The 16439-nt window shown below is 41.0% G+C and overlaps 2 protein-coding genes across 2 annotated transcripts in view; one reads left to right on the top strand and one right to left on the bottom strand.

The window, feature by feature from the left end:
• Positions 1-894: 894 nt before the first annotated feature.
• On the top strand, positions 895-10363 carry pde6a (phosphodiesterase 6A, cGMP-specific, rod, alpha). The gene is made up of 23 exons (XM_047038893.1): positions 895-1138; positions 1321-1665; positions 2993-3145; positions 3547-3636; positions 3800-3940; positions 4177-4251; positions 4362-4426; positions 4594-4660; positions 5075-5122; positions 5324-5473; positions 5977-6120; positions 6629-6694; positions 6856-7002; positions 7173-7280; positions 7457-7566; positions 7786-7873; positions 7993-8093; positions 8172-8279; positions 8591-8654; positions 8998-9072; positions 9513-9596; positions 9840-10008; positions 10169-10363. The coding sequence occupies exons 1-23, from the start codon at positions 1007-1009 to the stop codon at positions 10216-10218; spliced, it is 2580 nt and encodes an 859-aa protein (XP_046894849.1). The 5' UTR covers positions 895-1006; the 3' UTR covers positions 10219-10363.
• Positions 10364-12133: 1770 nt separating this feature from the next.
• ppargc1b (peroxisome proliferator-activated receptor gamma, coactivator 1 beta) overlaps positions 12134-16439 on the bottom strand; it is a 34461-nt gene continuing 30155 nt past the window's right edge. The window contains exon 12 of the mRNA XM_047035019.1: positions 12134-16314. Within this exon, the coding sequence (XP_046890975.1) occupies positions 16223-16314 (92 nt within the window). The 3' untranslated portion in view covers positions 12134-16222. The remainder of the gene's footprint in view (positions 16315-16439) is intronic.

The raw sequence follows: 16439 nt of genomic DNA on the forward strand, positions 1-16439 counted from the left end.
TTGTGTCAAGAGGCAGCCATTACAAAAGAGTGCTATGTGCATCTGTACCGGTCACCCATCTGTTTAGCATGTTAGCTGTGGCTGGTGAGCTTCTTGAGACAGATAGGGTCTGTGTACCTCTGCATGGTTTGCTTGGGACTGACCCCTGCTGCTGCTGTAATTATGCCTACATTTGAACTAACATTTTAACATGTTTGATCGAAGCTCCGTATAATTTAAAACACAAGAAAACATGATGATTGTGATTCAAAAGAAAGGAGTAAAAGAGAAGGGAATCTACTCCAGTGTTTCTTCCTTTGTCACTTCATTTCCAAGAGATAGACATGTGGTAAAGGATGACTGTAAGAGAGAAAGAAACGGGAAGTGATGCATCAAATCCCTTCAACACAAAGCTACAGTTCTCCTATGGTTTTACTGATCTAACTGAAGTTTACTGGCTTGGTTTTTCTAGTGAAACATGAAAATACCTACATCACCTGTTGAAAGATGATGGACTAGTGTCTGACATTCACAATGGGTCTAACTTCTTTACTTCAGAAAGCAATATGCAAATAGCTAACAGTAACAGTGTTCAGTTTTTGCAAACTGCTTCAAGCTTGCGGTAAAGTACAGGAATCAGCTATATCAAAACATTTAATATACTGTGGATAGTTAAGATAGCTAGGGACAGACATACATTCATGATCACACTACACAATAATTGTACATTTAATATCTTAAAGTCTTATATCTACATTTATATACTAACCCACATCAACAACAACTTTTTTTTAAACACTCCAGGTGTATTCATGTGGGAATATCATAATCCCAATGTCTAATACGAGATTAGCAACACGCATGTCCATTTCAAACTATCCTGATAATCCCTGTTGTCTCTGAGCCTCCTCCAGTATGTGGAGACCGATAGGTCTGAACAGACAGTAAACTGAAGACAGCACCAGCTCTGAGGCTTTAGACCAAGAGACACACAGTCAAACACCTTCTGTCTGCTCTGCCTGTAACCATGGCAGCCGTGGACAAAGATGTGGCTCAGAAGTTTTTGGATAGCAACCCAGCTTTTGCCAAGCAGTACTACGACAAGACATTCCGCCCCAAGGTCATCTCGGACTTGTTGTCAAATGATAAGAAGCTGGGGGTAGGTATTATGAATGAATCACACGTCATGTAGGATGTATCTGAAGAACTATATTAGTATCTTTGGTGCATCTACAATGCAATGTTTGGATCAAAGTGGAGAAATGTAAGTCAGATTTATCTTCACATAACAAACTGTTATTTAATCACACACTTTATCTCGGTATATGATCCATGTATCAGGTTGATATGAGTCGTTTCCATGAGCTGAGTGCAGTGGAGGAGAGTGACATCATGTTTGACCTGATGAGGGACATCCAGGACAACGTGCAGATGGAGAGGGCTATCTTCAACCTGATGAAGCACCTCTCCTTCATGTTGCGGTCGGACAAGATGAGCCTCTTCATGTACCGGCAACGAAACGGCACGGCCGAACTGGCAACCAGGCTATTCAACGTGGACAAGAGCTCCTCCTTCGACGACTGTCTGGTGCAGCCTGACAGTGAGATCGTCTACCCCCTGGACACGGGCATCTTGGGTCATGTAGCCACAACCAAAAAGATGCTCAACGTACCTGTTGTCTCTGAGGTAGAAGAATGGGGGTCATCTCAAGGGGTCACTTTTGGGAGTGAGAGTTAGGTAGCACCGCGGGCATCATGTGTCAGTTTAAATCTGTGTGCACATGTCTCAGTAAAGCAGGGGTATCGGTGTGATTTGTGAAACAGACTTTTTAACTGATATTGTACAGTCAGCAAAATGTTCAAGTAGTACAGATGTTAACCAATGGAGGGCAGCAGAGTTCCATTCTGTGTCTGTGATTCCCCAAAAGTGTATCTGTCATAATTTCTTTCTCTTATTTATATTAACTGTAGGTCTTATTTGAGCATTTTTATTATGAAATTCCTCATTCTCCACGAATGGTCATCACTGTTCATTGTAACATCAAAGTTTACAGTGAATGACATTTCCTCTGGTAGAATTTTAAGGTATTCAAACAGGCTGAATTCATCCATCTGCAATTACACTCTTTAAACATCATATTTACTGCCAGGCAAGATCAAGAAACTCATTCAAATGCTATTTTGGTATGAAAATTGTCAGACACATACTAAAAGAGTGATAGAGATGTGGTAGCCAGCATTTTCAGTGGACGTGTGTGTGTGGGGTAGGAACAGTCCACTCTACAATTTACCAGCGGGTAGTTCCCCTCCCCCCAGCCCTATATGGATTGCTACAGTAGGTGTTGCTTCACTGGCTGGGGATAAAGCCTGATAATCTGATTCGAATTAGAGCGATCCAGGATTATTTTTAAAGGTCATGGCTCTAAAGCCATTTTCACTACCTCAGCTCAACACATTATGTTTGTTCTATAGTTGAGTAGTTTACTTTCAGTGTTCTCTGTTTTATCTAGAAACCAATTAACCATTAATCCTAGCATTGCATATCGGACATAAATCTAGAATATAACAATTCCCAGCCCACATTCAGGCCCATACTTTAGGTTCTGTGACTGGTTTATTCACCATGGTGCAGAAAGGTTTTGGGCAATCATCCTTCTTTTGCTCATGAAAATGATGTAGTAGGGTCTAGTGTCAGAAAACAGGAGAAACCTTTGGCAGTTGCTTTTCTGACAGATGTTGGGAGGCCATTAAACCTGTTTGAAGTAACCTTTTCGATTGCAATGTTCCAAAAAAAAGGATGGCTTGTACTTCTGGTTTGCCTTTACTTACCAAGGACTATACTCTTGTTATAGATTTGATAGACCATCAGTACAGAGAATAATTATTTCCCTATGAGAGGATCATTTGAGTGTTGTCCGGTAATAGATAAAATAAGTAATAAGCAGCCAAATGTGTAGGTCCTTCTAGATTTATTTTGAAGATGTGTAATATCTGCCACTATCATTCTCCGCCAGAGCCCCCACTTCAGTGAATTTGTGGACACCTTGACCGAGTATAGCACCAAGAACATTCTGGCTGCTCCCATTATGAATGGCAAAGACATGGTGGCTGTCATGATGGCCGTCAACAAACTAGATGGACCCCACTTCACGGCAAAGGACGAGGAGGTAACCATCTTAACCAGCTTCCCACTGCCTGACACTACGACCTACCACCAAACTGTCATTATTTACATTATTTATAAGACTCAAATGTTTAGTGCTACATGAGTTAAATACCACATACCACAGTGGTTTGAGTTTTAATCACTCATTGCAAATACCATGAAAGACAGTAAGCTGATACATCTGGTACCTGAACAGGTGTCCATTACTGTATTGTTTTCAGTACATACCATGTAGTGTTTGTGTGTTTTTTCTTACCATGGCACCATCTCAGCAGATAGCTTTTTCACTGATGTCAAAGCTGAAATCTTCATTCAAGTGCAAAATGTCCTCTTTTTTTGGAACGACTGAAGTAAAGCGATGGTGCCGTGTGACAATATTTGGAAATCTCTTCTTTTTTTCAGACTTTAAAAAAGTACTTGAACTTTGCCAACCTGGTACTGAGAGTATTTCATTTGAGCTACCTCCACAACTGCGAGACCAGAAGGGGACAGGTGAGATAAGTGCTTTTTACAGACACCTTCGACTGTAGCTGAGAAGCTAAATTCTGAACAGTTTTGTCCTTAACAATTCACTTGTGCTTTAATGCGGGCTATGTGTTCTTAATGGCTTCCACTACCTCAAGCCTGTGCTTGTCTGTGAACTTCTGCACTGCAGGTTCTGCTGTGGTCAGCCAGCAAAGTGTTTGAGGAGCTGACAGACATTGAGAGACAGTTTCACAAAGCTCTCTACACAGTTAGAGCTTTTCTCAACTGCGATCGCTACTCCGTGGGCTTACTTGACATGACCAAGACCAAGGTATGTGCAGCCTCTAACAGAGCTCCTGTTACGCATGTTTATATGGGCTGAAACAACCTGATACTAAAACGCTTTCTGTTTTAAGCAGATGTATAATTTTTTGCACCTTTAAATCCTCATCAAAACACCATGGCATGTCAAATGGCTTAAAGAGCAAACTAATCATGACATTTTAACAACTGAAAAACCAATTGAAACTTGGTTTGGTCCATATTTCAAGTGTCTGTGCATTTTAGGAATTCTTTGACCTCTGGCCTGTGCTGATGGGAGAGGTCCCCCCTTACGATGGGCCCAAGACTCCTGATGGCAGAGTGAGTTCCATTTTATTTAACAATAAAAGACCTGTACAGATCAGTTGATACGCTTCACAATATTAGCTTGTGCACAGACTAACTCTGACACCTAACCAATGTCATTCTAGGAAGTGATCTTCTACAAAGTCATTGACTACATTCTGCATGGCAAGGAGGACATCAAAGTCATACCGTGAGTTCCAACCTGCCTCCATGTTTGTAGTCCACAGAGTTACCAAGGACTACAAAACAGAAACAGAGTGAAAGGGGTGATACCTCTGCGAGGTCCTGTATATAGATGAATACTATAGTATGCATGGTGATGTATTAATCATTGTGGCTCTCTGGGATTCCTCTCAGGGGCCCTACACCAGACCACTGGGCCCTGGCCAGCGGCCTGCCCACGTATGTGGCCGAGAACGGGCTGGTGAGCATCTCCATGCACACGTATGAGCGAGCATCTCCATGCACACGTATGAGCGAGCATCTCTATGCACACGTATGAGCGAGCATCTCCATGCACACGTATGAGCGAGCATCTCCATGCACACGTATGAGCGAGCATCTCCATGCACACTTATGAGCGAGCATCTCCATCCACACGTATGAGTGGACCGAAGCTATTCGGAGTAAAGATCCACCACTAGCCAACTTGACAACTGTGTAAAGCTTGGAGTAACTTTGTTCAGCATCCCTGTGGAACGCTTCTGAGTACTTGTAAAGCCTATGGGCCGATAAATGGAGAATGTTCTGAGGGCGAAGGGGGGATGTGTCCACTCAGACTGATCATCCACACTGTCTTGATCTGCTCTTTTCCTGTCCTGTCCTTCTTCTTTTTTAGATCTGTAACATTATGAACGCAGGCCAAGATGAATTCTTCAACTTCCAGGTAAGATCATCAACCATGAGGTCCTCAATGTTTGGACTCATTTGAATTACAGTAATAGTCCAACCCTTCAACGGCAGCATTTTAACAATACTGTTGTCAGCCAACATTTTTTTATGTTAATATTAATGATAGGTTGAAAATAATAAAAGGCAAGCTTTGTTCTAGTCTGTTGATTTGTATTATATTCTATTCTTCCTCCAGAAAGAACCTCTAGACAGCAGTGGCTGGACCATCAAGAACGTCCTTTCACTTCCTATTGTCAACAAAAAAGAAGAGATTGTGGGTGTGGCCACCTTTTATAACAGGAAAGATGGGAAACCCTTCGATGAAATGGATGAAACATTGATGGAGGTACTTTGAAGGACAGTGTGTGTATAAGAGAGAGAGACAGAGAAAGAGAGAGAGAGAGAGAGAGAGAGAGAGAGAGAGAGAGAGAGAGAGTAACTGGAAATGTAGGTTTCTTTTTTGGAGGCACCTTGAGGGTTCTGTTGCTGGGAGAACATTTGCCTCAATCAGCAAAGTTAGCTAAAAGGGAAACTAGATTGACAAGGAACAAGGACTGATATGTTTTTCACAATCAATTACCATTGATTAGCCACTAGTTATCTCGAGTGATTGGAGTGATCTCAAAAGTGATTGGAGCATTTTAAACATTTACACCTTTGGTTGCACTCTGCCTTTCCAGTCAGTGTTAGACTATATTGCATGCTCTTTATATGCAGTTCACTCATAACTGATCAAATATTCACCTTGTCTCTCTGTTCTTGTCTCTGTCTGGCCCTCTCCCCTCCCACACACACACACCTTTATCTCCCACACACACACTTTCATCTCTCAATGTCTGTGGATGCTAGTCTCTTACCCAGTTTCTGGGATGGTCGGTCCTGAATACAGACACCTATGATAAGATGAACAAGCTGGAAAACAGGAAAGACATCTTCCAGGACATGGTCCTCTACCATATCAAGTGCAGAAAGGACGAGATACAGAATGTCTTGGTGAGTAAAGTAGATATCCTATACTGTGCAAAGATGGTTTATTAAAATCAAGAGAGATTTAACTTTTTGCATGATATTTTTTACATTATAGTTCAAACCTTTGCAGCCACAAACAAATATATATATATCAGCACCAGTGCTGGAACATATTAAACAAATGTATTATAGTATAAAGGGATTTTTGACCCTCGAAAAAGCAAAAGGCCTGTAAAATAACTAGTTAGAAGTAACATTTCCCACAGAACTCATTGAATTTGAATACAATTTGGAAGAACCTCCATATTGTGGAGCTCCCATACTCACTGGCAATTTATGCCTATTTTTTATGTGGGACTGGTAATTGAAATGTGTTGGCATGATAATTGATGTGTTTACAGCCTGTCTAAATAGTTACATGAAATATTTTTTTGTTTTATTTATGCATGACTTGCATAACAATTTCTTTGCCAGCATTTACATTTGCCACCTCATTTGCAGTTTACGCGCCATCATATGTTTAATTTCACAGAATACTCGGGAGAGATGGGGCAAGGAGCCGAATGAGTGTGAAGAGGAGGAACTTGAAGAGATCCTGGTAACCAACTGCCATTTATACTATTTCCTGAACATAACAAGTAATAAAACGACCATTCACATCCTGCTTCATTCCCAGTCGCTCTTAACGTTAAGGTCTTACTACGAAACATTCAGTCTTATTTCTCTTAAACTTACTAAACACTGTCTCTCCTCCTCCAGACTGAGGTGCTCCCCAACTCCAAGAAATCCGAGATCTTCGAGTTTCACTTCTGTGACTTTAACCACAGTGAGCTGGATCTGGTCAAGTGCGGCATTAAAATGTATTATGAGTTGGGAGTGGTGGACAAGTTTCACATCCCTCGAGAGGTAAGATGGTCACCTGCTTGGCAAACACTGACACACACAGACTTGTCTTACCTTTATATGACCAGCATTATTGAACAAGTAATAATTTTAAGACATTGCAGTAACATGAACCATATCCATTTTCGGTATTGGCGGTTAAATGTTTAATATATTTTCCCTGTTTCTATCAGACTCTGGTGAGATTTATTTACTCCCTCAGCAAGGGCTACAGGGCGATCACCTACCACAACTGGAGACACGGTTTCAACGTGGGGCAGACCATGTTCACCTTACTTATGGTCGGTAGTTTGCCACCCATACGTCTACAATAGTAGATGGCACATGCACAATAGTTTACTCTGAGTTAATGAATCGTTCCTTTCATATTTTAGAGAACTCACATTTGATAGATCTCATTAGAATTGTTCAGACAGGTAGCATTTCTCAAACCAACGTTGTCTCTGAACTTCCTTAGACAGGTGACCTGAAGCGTTACTACACTGACCTGGAGACTATGGCCATGGTGACTGCAGGGTTCTGCCATGACATAGACCACCGAGGCACCAACAACCTCTACCAGATGAAGTAAGGCTAGAGACCACGATCCGGTCCATAATCTCTCGAATAAGGCGTTGATTTTTGCTGGGTTGCACAAATACATTTTGCATTTAAGTGAGGGTTAAATAGAATGGTACTGTTGTAAACAGATATAGTATAGAATTTTTTATGACTATGTAAAAATAAAAATAAATCCAGTTATATGGTAATCTATCAGTCCCCCCTTCCCTGGGCTGTGTGTCTCAGGTCTGGCAACCCTCTGGCTAAGCTGCACGGTTCCTCCATCCTAGAGAGACACCATCTGGAGACCGGGAAGACCCTGCTGAGAGATGAGGTTTACAGACACATCCATTTTCAACACGTTATTTTGGGGGGGGTTATCGCTGCTAAACTTAAATCGAGCGGATTCAACAATCATTTCGAAAATATTATATGACACTTAATTTCTTCCAGGGCTTGAATATTTACCAGAATCTGAGTCGTCGTCAACATGACCTGGTCATCCACTTGATGGACATAGCTATCATTGCTACTGACCTGGCTCTCTACTTCAAGTTAGTAGTATAAATGGATCTTAATTCATAAGGTAGACTGGCAGGAGATTAACATTCCTTTATCTTTCTCAATTGTAGAAAGAGAACGATGTTCCAGAAGATAGTGGACCAATCCAAAACATATGAAAACTGGAACGACTGGACTAAATACATGATGCTGGAAACGACTCGCAAGGAGATTGTGATGTAGGTCCTCCTGACACACAAGATGAGCTAAAACACTGATTGTAATGTACAGAAGTTTCTCACTTAGTTTGACCACAGTCACAGTGGATGATCAATGGACTCAAAAGGGACGTTTGAGTTAGGGTTACAGATGGAAAAAAAAAAACCACTGCCAAGACTCAAACTGACTTACACATAGGAATTTGTTAGTATCTTACCATGCACCCAAGAGCAAAGTCTTTCAATTCTGCAGTCGTAACAAGAAGTACAATCAGCATGGTGAAGGTCTGTATGGGCCTAGACCTTCAGTCCGTTTTCTACATGTTTTTCAGGGCAATGATGATGACAGCTTGCGATCTCTCGGCTATCGCCAAGCCTTGGGAGATCCAGAGCAAGGTACTGTATAAGAAATAGGCAGGAATGTAGTCTGTAAATCATCTTTCCTGCACTACGTAAATGAAAGGCATGATCTCTCCCTTGATTCAGAATGTTTCGAAATATCAAATTGAGTTGATTACCACGTGATGTGCCAGCCGCTATCACCGTGAGGTTGTCCGTGGTCGCAGACACATTTAGGCTGCATGCAAAAAGTGCTTTGAGAAACATTAATGAGCAAGTATTAAGTAAGTTTTGTCTACACTTTGTCAGTTTGTAGATAATCAGGTGAGGTAGGTCATTACTGACAATAACCAAGGAACTGCATTTCGCGTGCGGTGACTATTCCTCTGTTGTCCTGCAGGTGGCGCTGTCGGTGGCTGCAGAGTTCTGGGAGCAGGGTGACTTGGAGAGAACAGTGCTGGAGCAGCAACCCATTGTGAGAGGGGAGAGATGGGATGAGATAGAAAGGGGGGAGAAGAAGTCTTTGTGAGGGGGTCATGTACACCTGGTGCTGTGAGACTAAATGGACAGCGATGGTTGTCTTCTTTAGCCTACATCTGGACTGAACTTTCTAGACTCACATGTCTCAGACAGCGTAGCTTTATCTGATTGAGTAGGACTGTAGTGAGGATTTTTTATATGTAATATTATTGGTCTCTTGACTCATGGTGAACTGCTTAAGTTTTAGTCCAAGTCTAAAACCAGGTCAATCTACTTGTCCTTGGATGGGTGACACATGTATAATTTTACTCCAGAAATACTGGATTTTATAACCCTTTATAGCCTGCTTGCCACATTTGATGAAACAATAGTTTGCAGTGAGGGGGACAGAGAGCGTGTTTTGAACATGCGATTGTGTTTCATGTTCTCCCCTAGCCCATGATGGACAGGAACAAATCAGCGGACCTTCCCAAGCTGCAATGTGGTTTCATTGACTTTGTGTGCGCTTTTGTCTACAAGGTGAGTCAAAGACAGCACACTCAAGCATTCTTCGCAGACCATTCACCGCATTGACTGTCAACGGTAACTTAATCATGGCAGATCGCGGTAGTGAATTAAGTCAGTCCACCCTTCCTTCATCTCCCTCCAATTTAGCTTGCTTCCCTTTCATCAACATTGCTTTGATTTGCACATTGTATCGAACTAACTGATCGGAATCATTAATCCCTTCATCCCTGCACCCCTTCCCTTTCATCCTTCAAGGAGTTCTCACGTTTCCACGAGCAAATCACGCCCATGTTGGACCGCCTGCTGAACAACAGGAAGGAGTGGAACGCCCTGAAGGAGGAACACGAGGCCAAGCTGGCCGTCCTGGAAGAGGCCAAAAAGGCCAAGGAGGAGGCCGCCACTGCTGCCATGGCAGCCAAACAAGGTATGGTAGCCCTTCCCACAGGCATGCACGCTCCCCTTCCTGACCACAGAGGGCGCTGTTGCTGTTCATTTAGCTGAAAAAGGATGCTACGCATATACAACCAAAGATGAACAAACTGTCACATATTAACTCTGCAGTCTTTTCTCCCTCTTATCTACAGCGAGTGCAGCCCAGGCTTCTTCACAGTCCAAGACCTGCGTCATAAACTAGAGAAACGGCCTGCTAGTTGGTAGACACTGCTGGATTGATGAGGTTGTGTCAGAATGGGTACATGAGCTAACCCTACTGCATACGGGTGCACTAGTTGCCTGATGTCAAGCAAAGCCTAGTCAGTGTGGTAGGAAAGGTGAAATTCTGTCAAATCTTTCAACTCTCAATCTCTATATTGCGTTAATTTTGTCTTGAGTACATTGCAGTACAATATAACTGCTTGTAAATGATGTAAAGAATATTAAATGGTATTTACCAATCCCTCCTGTAAGAAAATGTATTGGCTGAAGTGTATCCCTGAACATCATTAGTAAATGTGTTTTAAAATGACCCTATCTTATAAGGATATGATCAACCTGAACAAGGAATTACAACCAGAATACTTGCAACATCTGCCCTCAGGATGGTGTGTAAGCGAGGTAAAAAGAGCTCGCGTTAAATGTGTGTGTGTCTCTGAGACAGAATGTGTGCTAGGCATCCCAGAGGGACCATACATGATGTTACACAACACAGAGCGCCGCTACGGGGGAAGAGTGACCTATTTGAGCGGGGAGAATGAAAGGTGATTGGCAGCGGAGGATTGGATTGGTGGAAGAGCCTTAGTGGAGCGCGTCACACATACCCTACATCCTTTACAGTCACACGCGCGCACTGTACACGTCAACAGCCCGTGGTGGCTTGTGATGCTGCCCGGGTCCTCTGTGACGTCACACTCCTGTCAAGATTGCCATATATGGGTATGGTGCTCTGCCATGCTTGTTCAGCTCTGACGACGCTAAAGGGCCTGGGATGCAGTGAGGAGAGGCTGCAGTAGGGAGAATCTGCAGTAAAGAGAGGCTGCAGTAAAGAGAGGCTGCAGTAAAGAGAGGCTGCAGTAAAGAGGCTGCAGTGAGGAGAGGCTGCAGTAGGGAGAAACTGCAGTAAAGAGAGGCTGCAATAAAGAGAGGCTGCAGTAAAGAGAGGCTGCAGTAAAGAGGCTGCAGTGAGGAGAGGCTGCAGTAGGAAGAATCTGCAGTAAAGAGGCTGCAGTAAAGATTGGCTGCAGCAAGAGAAGGCTGCAGCGAGAAGAGGCTACAGTCAAGAGAGGCTGCAGTAAAGAGAGGCTGCAGTAAAGAGAGGCTACAGTAAAGAGAGGCTGCAGTCAAGAGAGGCTGGAGTCAAAAACGGCTGCAATAATGAGAAGATGTAGAAGGCAAAGGCTAATGTATGGAGAGACGCTGAAAACTGCTTTAGATAATTCCCTGTTAGTATAGTTGTGCAATGAAACATTAACCAAGGCTGCAGATGCTGCAGTACGCACTGTCCTTTAATCCCTTTACTCACATGGACTACAGTACAGCTGCAATACACGGTTAGGGATTATCATCCAATCACAGACGAGTGGAAATAAATTATATTAATGAAATGATGTCATGAAAATCCATGAATCTACATACAATACACACTGTAAAAGTGAATTGAAACTTTGTTATTGGATGAAACTCCAAATTTAGCTTGGCATCCTGTTTACTTTTAACCATCACTTCCTGGAGCTGGCTGTATGGCCAACATCACTGAATAAGTAACGTGTTTTTATTTATCTAGCTTTTTTTTAATAGCTTTAACAATATGGAAGCATAAACGTTATTCCTTTTTTCAATCACTGACACATCAATCAAACTAGCTGTGAACATGATTCACTAGTCTTGCCCTAGTGACTCCCGAGGTATAGCTCAGTGGTAGAGCATTTAAAAGCAGATCAAGAGGCTACTGATTCAAATCTCCTCCTACATGTTGCTTTGGATAAAAGCATCTGGTAAATAAATACATTATTATTATTATCATCCTGGGTATTATATATCAGTAAATAAATACATTATTATTATTATCATCCTGGGTATTATATATCAGTAAATGACACTTCAGAATGTACATGAGGATTTTATTTTTTATTTGAGGCAAATCAATGAATATATTTACTTTTTACATTATATGACAAACAACTACTGTTTAATGATGTAAACAATCTCTGAAGAGAAATGTACTCAGTTTAAAAGGAAGCGATAGTCTTTCATTTGTAACTATTTACATGAATTAAAATATAATTTATAACAAGATAATTTCAACTATATATATATATGTATACATATATTTGTTATATTAAATATAGTAGATTTAAACAATTAAAAAATACTGAAATGCAGTTTGTCTCCACATTTTCAAAGATGAAATAACACAAAACAGAGAAAAACATAAAACCTAAGTGGTGTATAAAAAAAACATGTAAAAATATAAAATCTTACTAGCAGAATTGACCATTTACCAAAAACTAAGTAAAAAAAAAATGAAATAATTTTGTAAATCTGATAGTCATTAGTTGTAAATTGACAAAACCTATAGCGATGAAAAACGCAACTAAATGTACAACGTATGCCCTTTAATGTCAAATTGCTTCCACCATAGATCACTCACATATTTCAAGATTGTGACAGTTTACAGACACCGCACGTTTCTCTTGTATGTCATCACATCGCCATAATCAGATTTTCTGATGTCTCGGTTCATTTACCAGTGGGATACAAATGGACACACAAAGAACTGTGAAAAGTGTCGTGAAGACCAACCAGTGGAATACCAAAACCAGAGAACGGCCAGTATTGCAAGGACTTCTATTGGGTGACTCAATATTGTAGTGAGTTTTAAAATGAAAGACAACACATGAGATTCAGTGGGACATGGGATTAAATAATGACATCTCTAAACTCAATCTGACGAGGCTCTCAAGCTTTGATTTGAAGCCAACATAAAATCGTCGGTTTTTGGTCTACTTTGCCTCTCAAGTTTGTTTCTTGCCATTTCGGAAGTATGGAAAGAAAGTATTGCATTTTGTCTAGGGTTTCCCTTTGGAATAATTATTATATATAATTATTTATATATAATTTGGATATCTGGATTCATCTCTCAATCTACAAAATCAAGGTTGACAGCAGTTCATTCGAAGTGCTCTGAAAATACTGAGGAAAATGGTCAACATCAAAGTTTTCTATAAGAAAGTATATAATCATCTAAATATCTACACGAACACACAAATATATATTCATATGTATATATATGTTTATACTTTTTTTTATAATATGGCTGTATTGAAAAACGTTTTAATTACTTTACCAGTAATTGATAAAACACATTAGATTTGAAAAGAGTCAAAACAGTATAGTAAAAGCTAGTGTTAGCTTTGATCATCCCTCTCATTGTGTCATTAAGGCTCTCCAAATGAGATTCGGTCAGTTGTTATTTTACTCTACTGATGGAAGCACCCACACAGTCATCAAGTAGTCAGAAAATATTTCAACAGGGTTCAAATCACAAAACAATTGTTTCCTTTCCCTTCCACAGAACTCTGAGACAAACGTGTTCACAAATTACTGTACCTCTGATATATTTGTACACTTGTTCGCCGAAGCAATCAGGTCTAAATAACTTGCGTACCGGTACCATCAAAATGTTGCAATAACAATAATATACTTAGTCTTAATGGTTGAAATTTCAGTCAAGGGGCACAGTATTATGTTGTTGTTATTATTATATATTATTTTGTTTTTGATACACGTTTTTAATGTATGTCATAACTCACCACAGTGTTACTGTAATGTTAATGTTTTGTTTTTACAGCAGTTTATATTTTACAGTACAGGATCTGTTTCAAGGATTACCCCGTCGTATTTTCAACAATAAACTACTTAAATAACCACGTCCATCTTCGAGAAAGGCTGTCTCGAAGATTTACGTATTGCATCTCAATTGCTTTAAAAAACAAAACTCATCAAAAATATAAAATGATTAGAAAACAAACAAATAGAGCCTTCTAATACATAATATATCTAAAGGGATACTTTTTAAAACAGTGTTGTACTTATGAAGTAATTTCCCTTTCTTCCTGTTAAATTCTAACTTGCATCTTTCAGTGTTATAAACTCCACCTTGTTTTGACTGATTAGCATTCCTGGGACCCGCCACCTTCATCTACAAATCACTGCAGACAACAACACGTTTCATCTTCACACAAGGCATAGTGCTATACACATGTATTATATCATCGTTTTTTTTTATGTAAACCAGCACATTCTCTCACTTTCATAGTAAACATACTAAGCACAAATAACTCATTCATCTTTTCGAGATTAGGTTGAACGTTTGAGAATATATTGTTTTTTCAATCAGTATGCGGTATAGCAGGAAATGACTCCAGTAACCTTCAAAGGGTTATCCAGGAAGACACATCTTGATAGGCTACTCTTTCAACACTGAATAAGGCGTCTTTGTACTTAGTGTGCGTTCTAATTAAGTTGAAGGAGAATCCAGTGATGTAAACATTCAGTTTCGTGTGTATTACAGAGTTATAGAAAGAGAGGGGGATGGGGGGTTTGGTAATTTGTTAGAAAAGGAAAGGGTTGCCAAAGCTAGGATGGTACGGAGTCCCTTGCCTACATACTAAAGCTCAACTGCAAAGTAATGAGGTGACTGGGGCATGGGAATAGGGTCCCTGAAAAAATCAAGAATCATACTGTTGAACCCCCCCCCCCCCCCCCCCCCCCCCCCCCCCCAACCAAGGCAACGACAGCCCTAACCACGAGACACGGACAGCAAACAGACCCACAAAAACACACATCGAGACTGGACACAAAAAACGATCAGCCAAATTGGTACACGCGGCTCGGAAAAACCAAGATGATCCAGCTACCGTTTATCCACCAGAGAGGCGGACTTTAGAAACCAAACTGAGCGGGGAGGGACTGAGCGGGGAGCTATGAACAAAGAGGGAGAGAGTTCCCAAAAGAAAGATAGGAAGGATGAACATGAGGTAGAGATGCTCTCTTGGTACAGTACCTTAGCACAGATCACGTTTCTACACTCATTTCGGCATCATCTTCCTCTCTAATGGGGTGCGATGGTCAGACCGAGTTTATGGGTCTGCATTGAAAGGTTTGGAGGCTCTCTCCCTTGGCTAATGCTGCTTCACAGACACAAACTGCAATCCTTCATACTTGAGAAGCAGAACGACATGGTCACGGTACATTTCCTATTCAGAGTCATTACGCAAATACATATCTACTACAGAATGTGTTTGTAATTATGTTGTTCTTAATTGTGTGCGTGTAATAGTTGACGGTGAAAATCGCTGGTGAACCATTTACCATGGGCCCTATATGTTATGCTATGCTTCCCTAATTCTAGTCCCCATGTCAAATTTTATTGTGTCTTCTGTACATGTCGCTCTACAATTCCTGTTCAGTAATAATTCCTTCCTGAGCTGCAGAGGGAACCAATCATAGATGTTGGAGCGTGTGCTGTCAGCAGCTTAGCCAATGGCATGGCAGAGTGGGAAAAAGTCAAGGGCAGGAGACTTTACCTCATTAGTATGCATAGATTAAATCAAGGAAGCACTAAAATTACAAAACATGATTTTTTTTGTTGTAAACTTTTTAAAGTCAAATGTTTTGTTTTTCTGGTATTTTCATAACACACACAGTGTTTAACATTGACAGATTTTGCTAAAATGAAGCAGGTCTTTCATAACCACATACAGCACAACCTCATGGTGAACACAGCTTGTAGCTTCCACCAATAGTGACCAAGGGGATACAACGCAGACACACATTTCACAACAACCAATAGAGTGATAGCAAGGTGTGCCACACATGTCTTTAGACCACCAGTTTGTTCACATAGCTGTGACAATGATGTCATGAACACAGACAGGAAGCAGCTTTTGTTTGTTCAGAGAAATTCTTCTTCTGTTATTTCATTGCTGTTTTGTTTTCATTCTCCCTTCTGATCCCTGCGTCCTTGCAGAGGAATCCTCAGTTGAAAATGACAAGGTCCATTTCTTATTCCAATGTTAAATATGTAAACATTAAGAGGTGCCTTGGTGTTTCCGTCTAGGTTCTGAGGCCTAAGCTCAGTCAGAAACTGAGGAAGAGGAGGGGCATCTGTTCCCGAGGCGGGAGCAGGTAGGAAGAGGGGGTCAGCGATGCAGGCTCTTCTGGGCCTCTTTCAACAGGGTGTCAAAGTCAAGGGCATCATATTTGCTCTTCACCGGGCCTGGCCCCGCCTCATCTGGGGATGCAAAACCAAGACACACCACCATGATGACACCGGCACAGTCAAACTCATTAACACAGAGACAGAGAGAGAGATAGAGAGAGCCAGAGAGAGACAGAGAGAGAGAGAGAAAGAGAGAC

The sequence above is a fragment of the Hypomesus transpacificus genome, chromosome 1 (genome assembly GCF_021917145.1).
Source record: "Hypomesus transpacificus isolate Combined female chromosome 1, fHypTra1, whole genome shotgun sequence".
Taxonomy (NCBI): Eukaryota; Metazoa; Chordata; class Actinopteri; order Osmeriformes; family Osmeridae; genus Hypomesus; species Hypomesus transpacificus.

What these genes read in the sequence shown, in the direction of transcription:
- pde6a (XM_047038893.1), top strand. Translation starts at nt 1,007, where the DNA reads ATGGCAGCCGTGGACAAAGATGTGGCTCAGAAGTTTTTGGATAGCAAC. An exon ending in CCAAGACTCCTGATGGCAGA is followed by an intron (nt 4,252 to 4,361) that starts GTGAGTTCCATT and finishes ATGTCATTCTAG; the next exon opens with GAAGTGATCTTCTACAAAGT. An exon ending in TGCCATGGCAGCCAAACAAG is followed by an intron (nt 10,009 to 10,168) that starts GTATGGTAGCCC and finishes TCTTATCTACAG; the next exon opens with CGAGTGCAGCCCAGGCTTCT.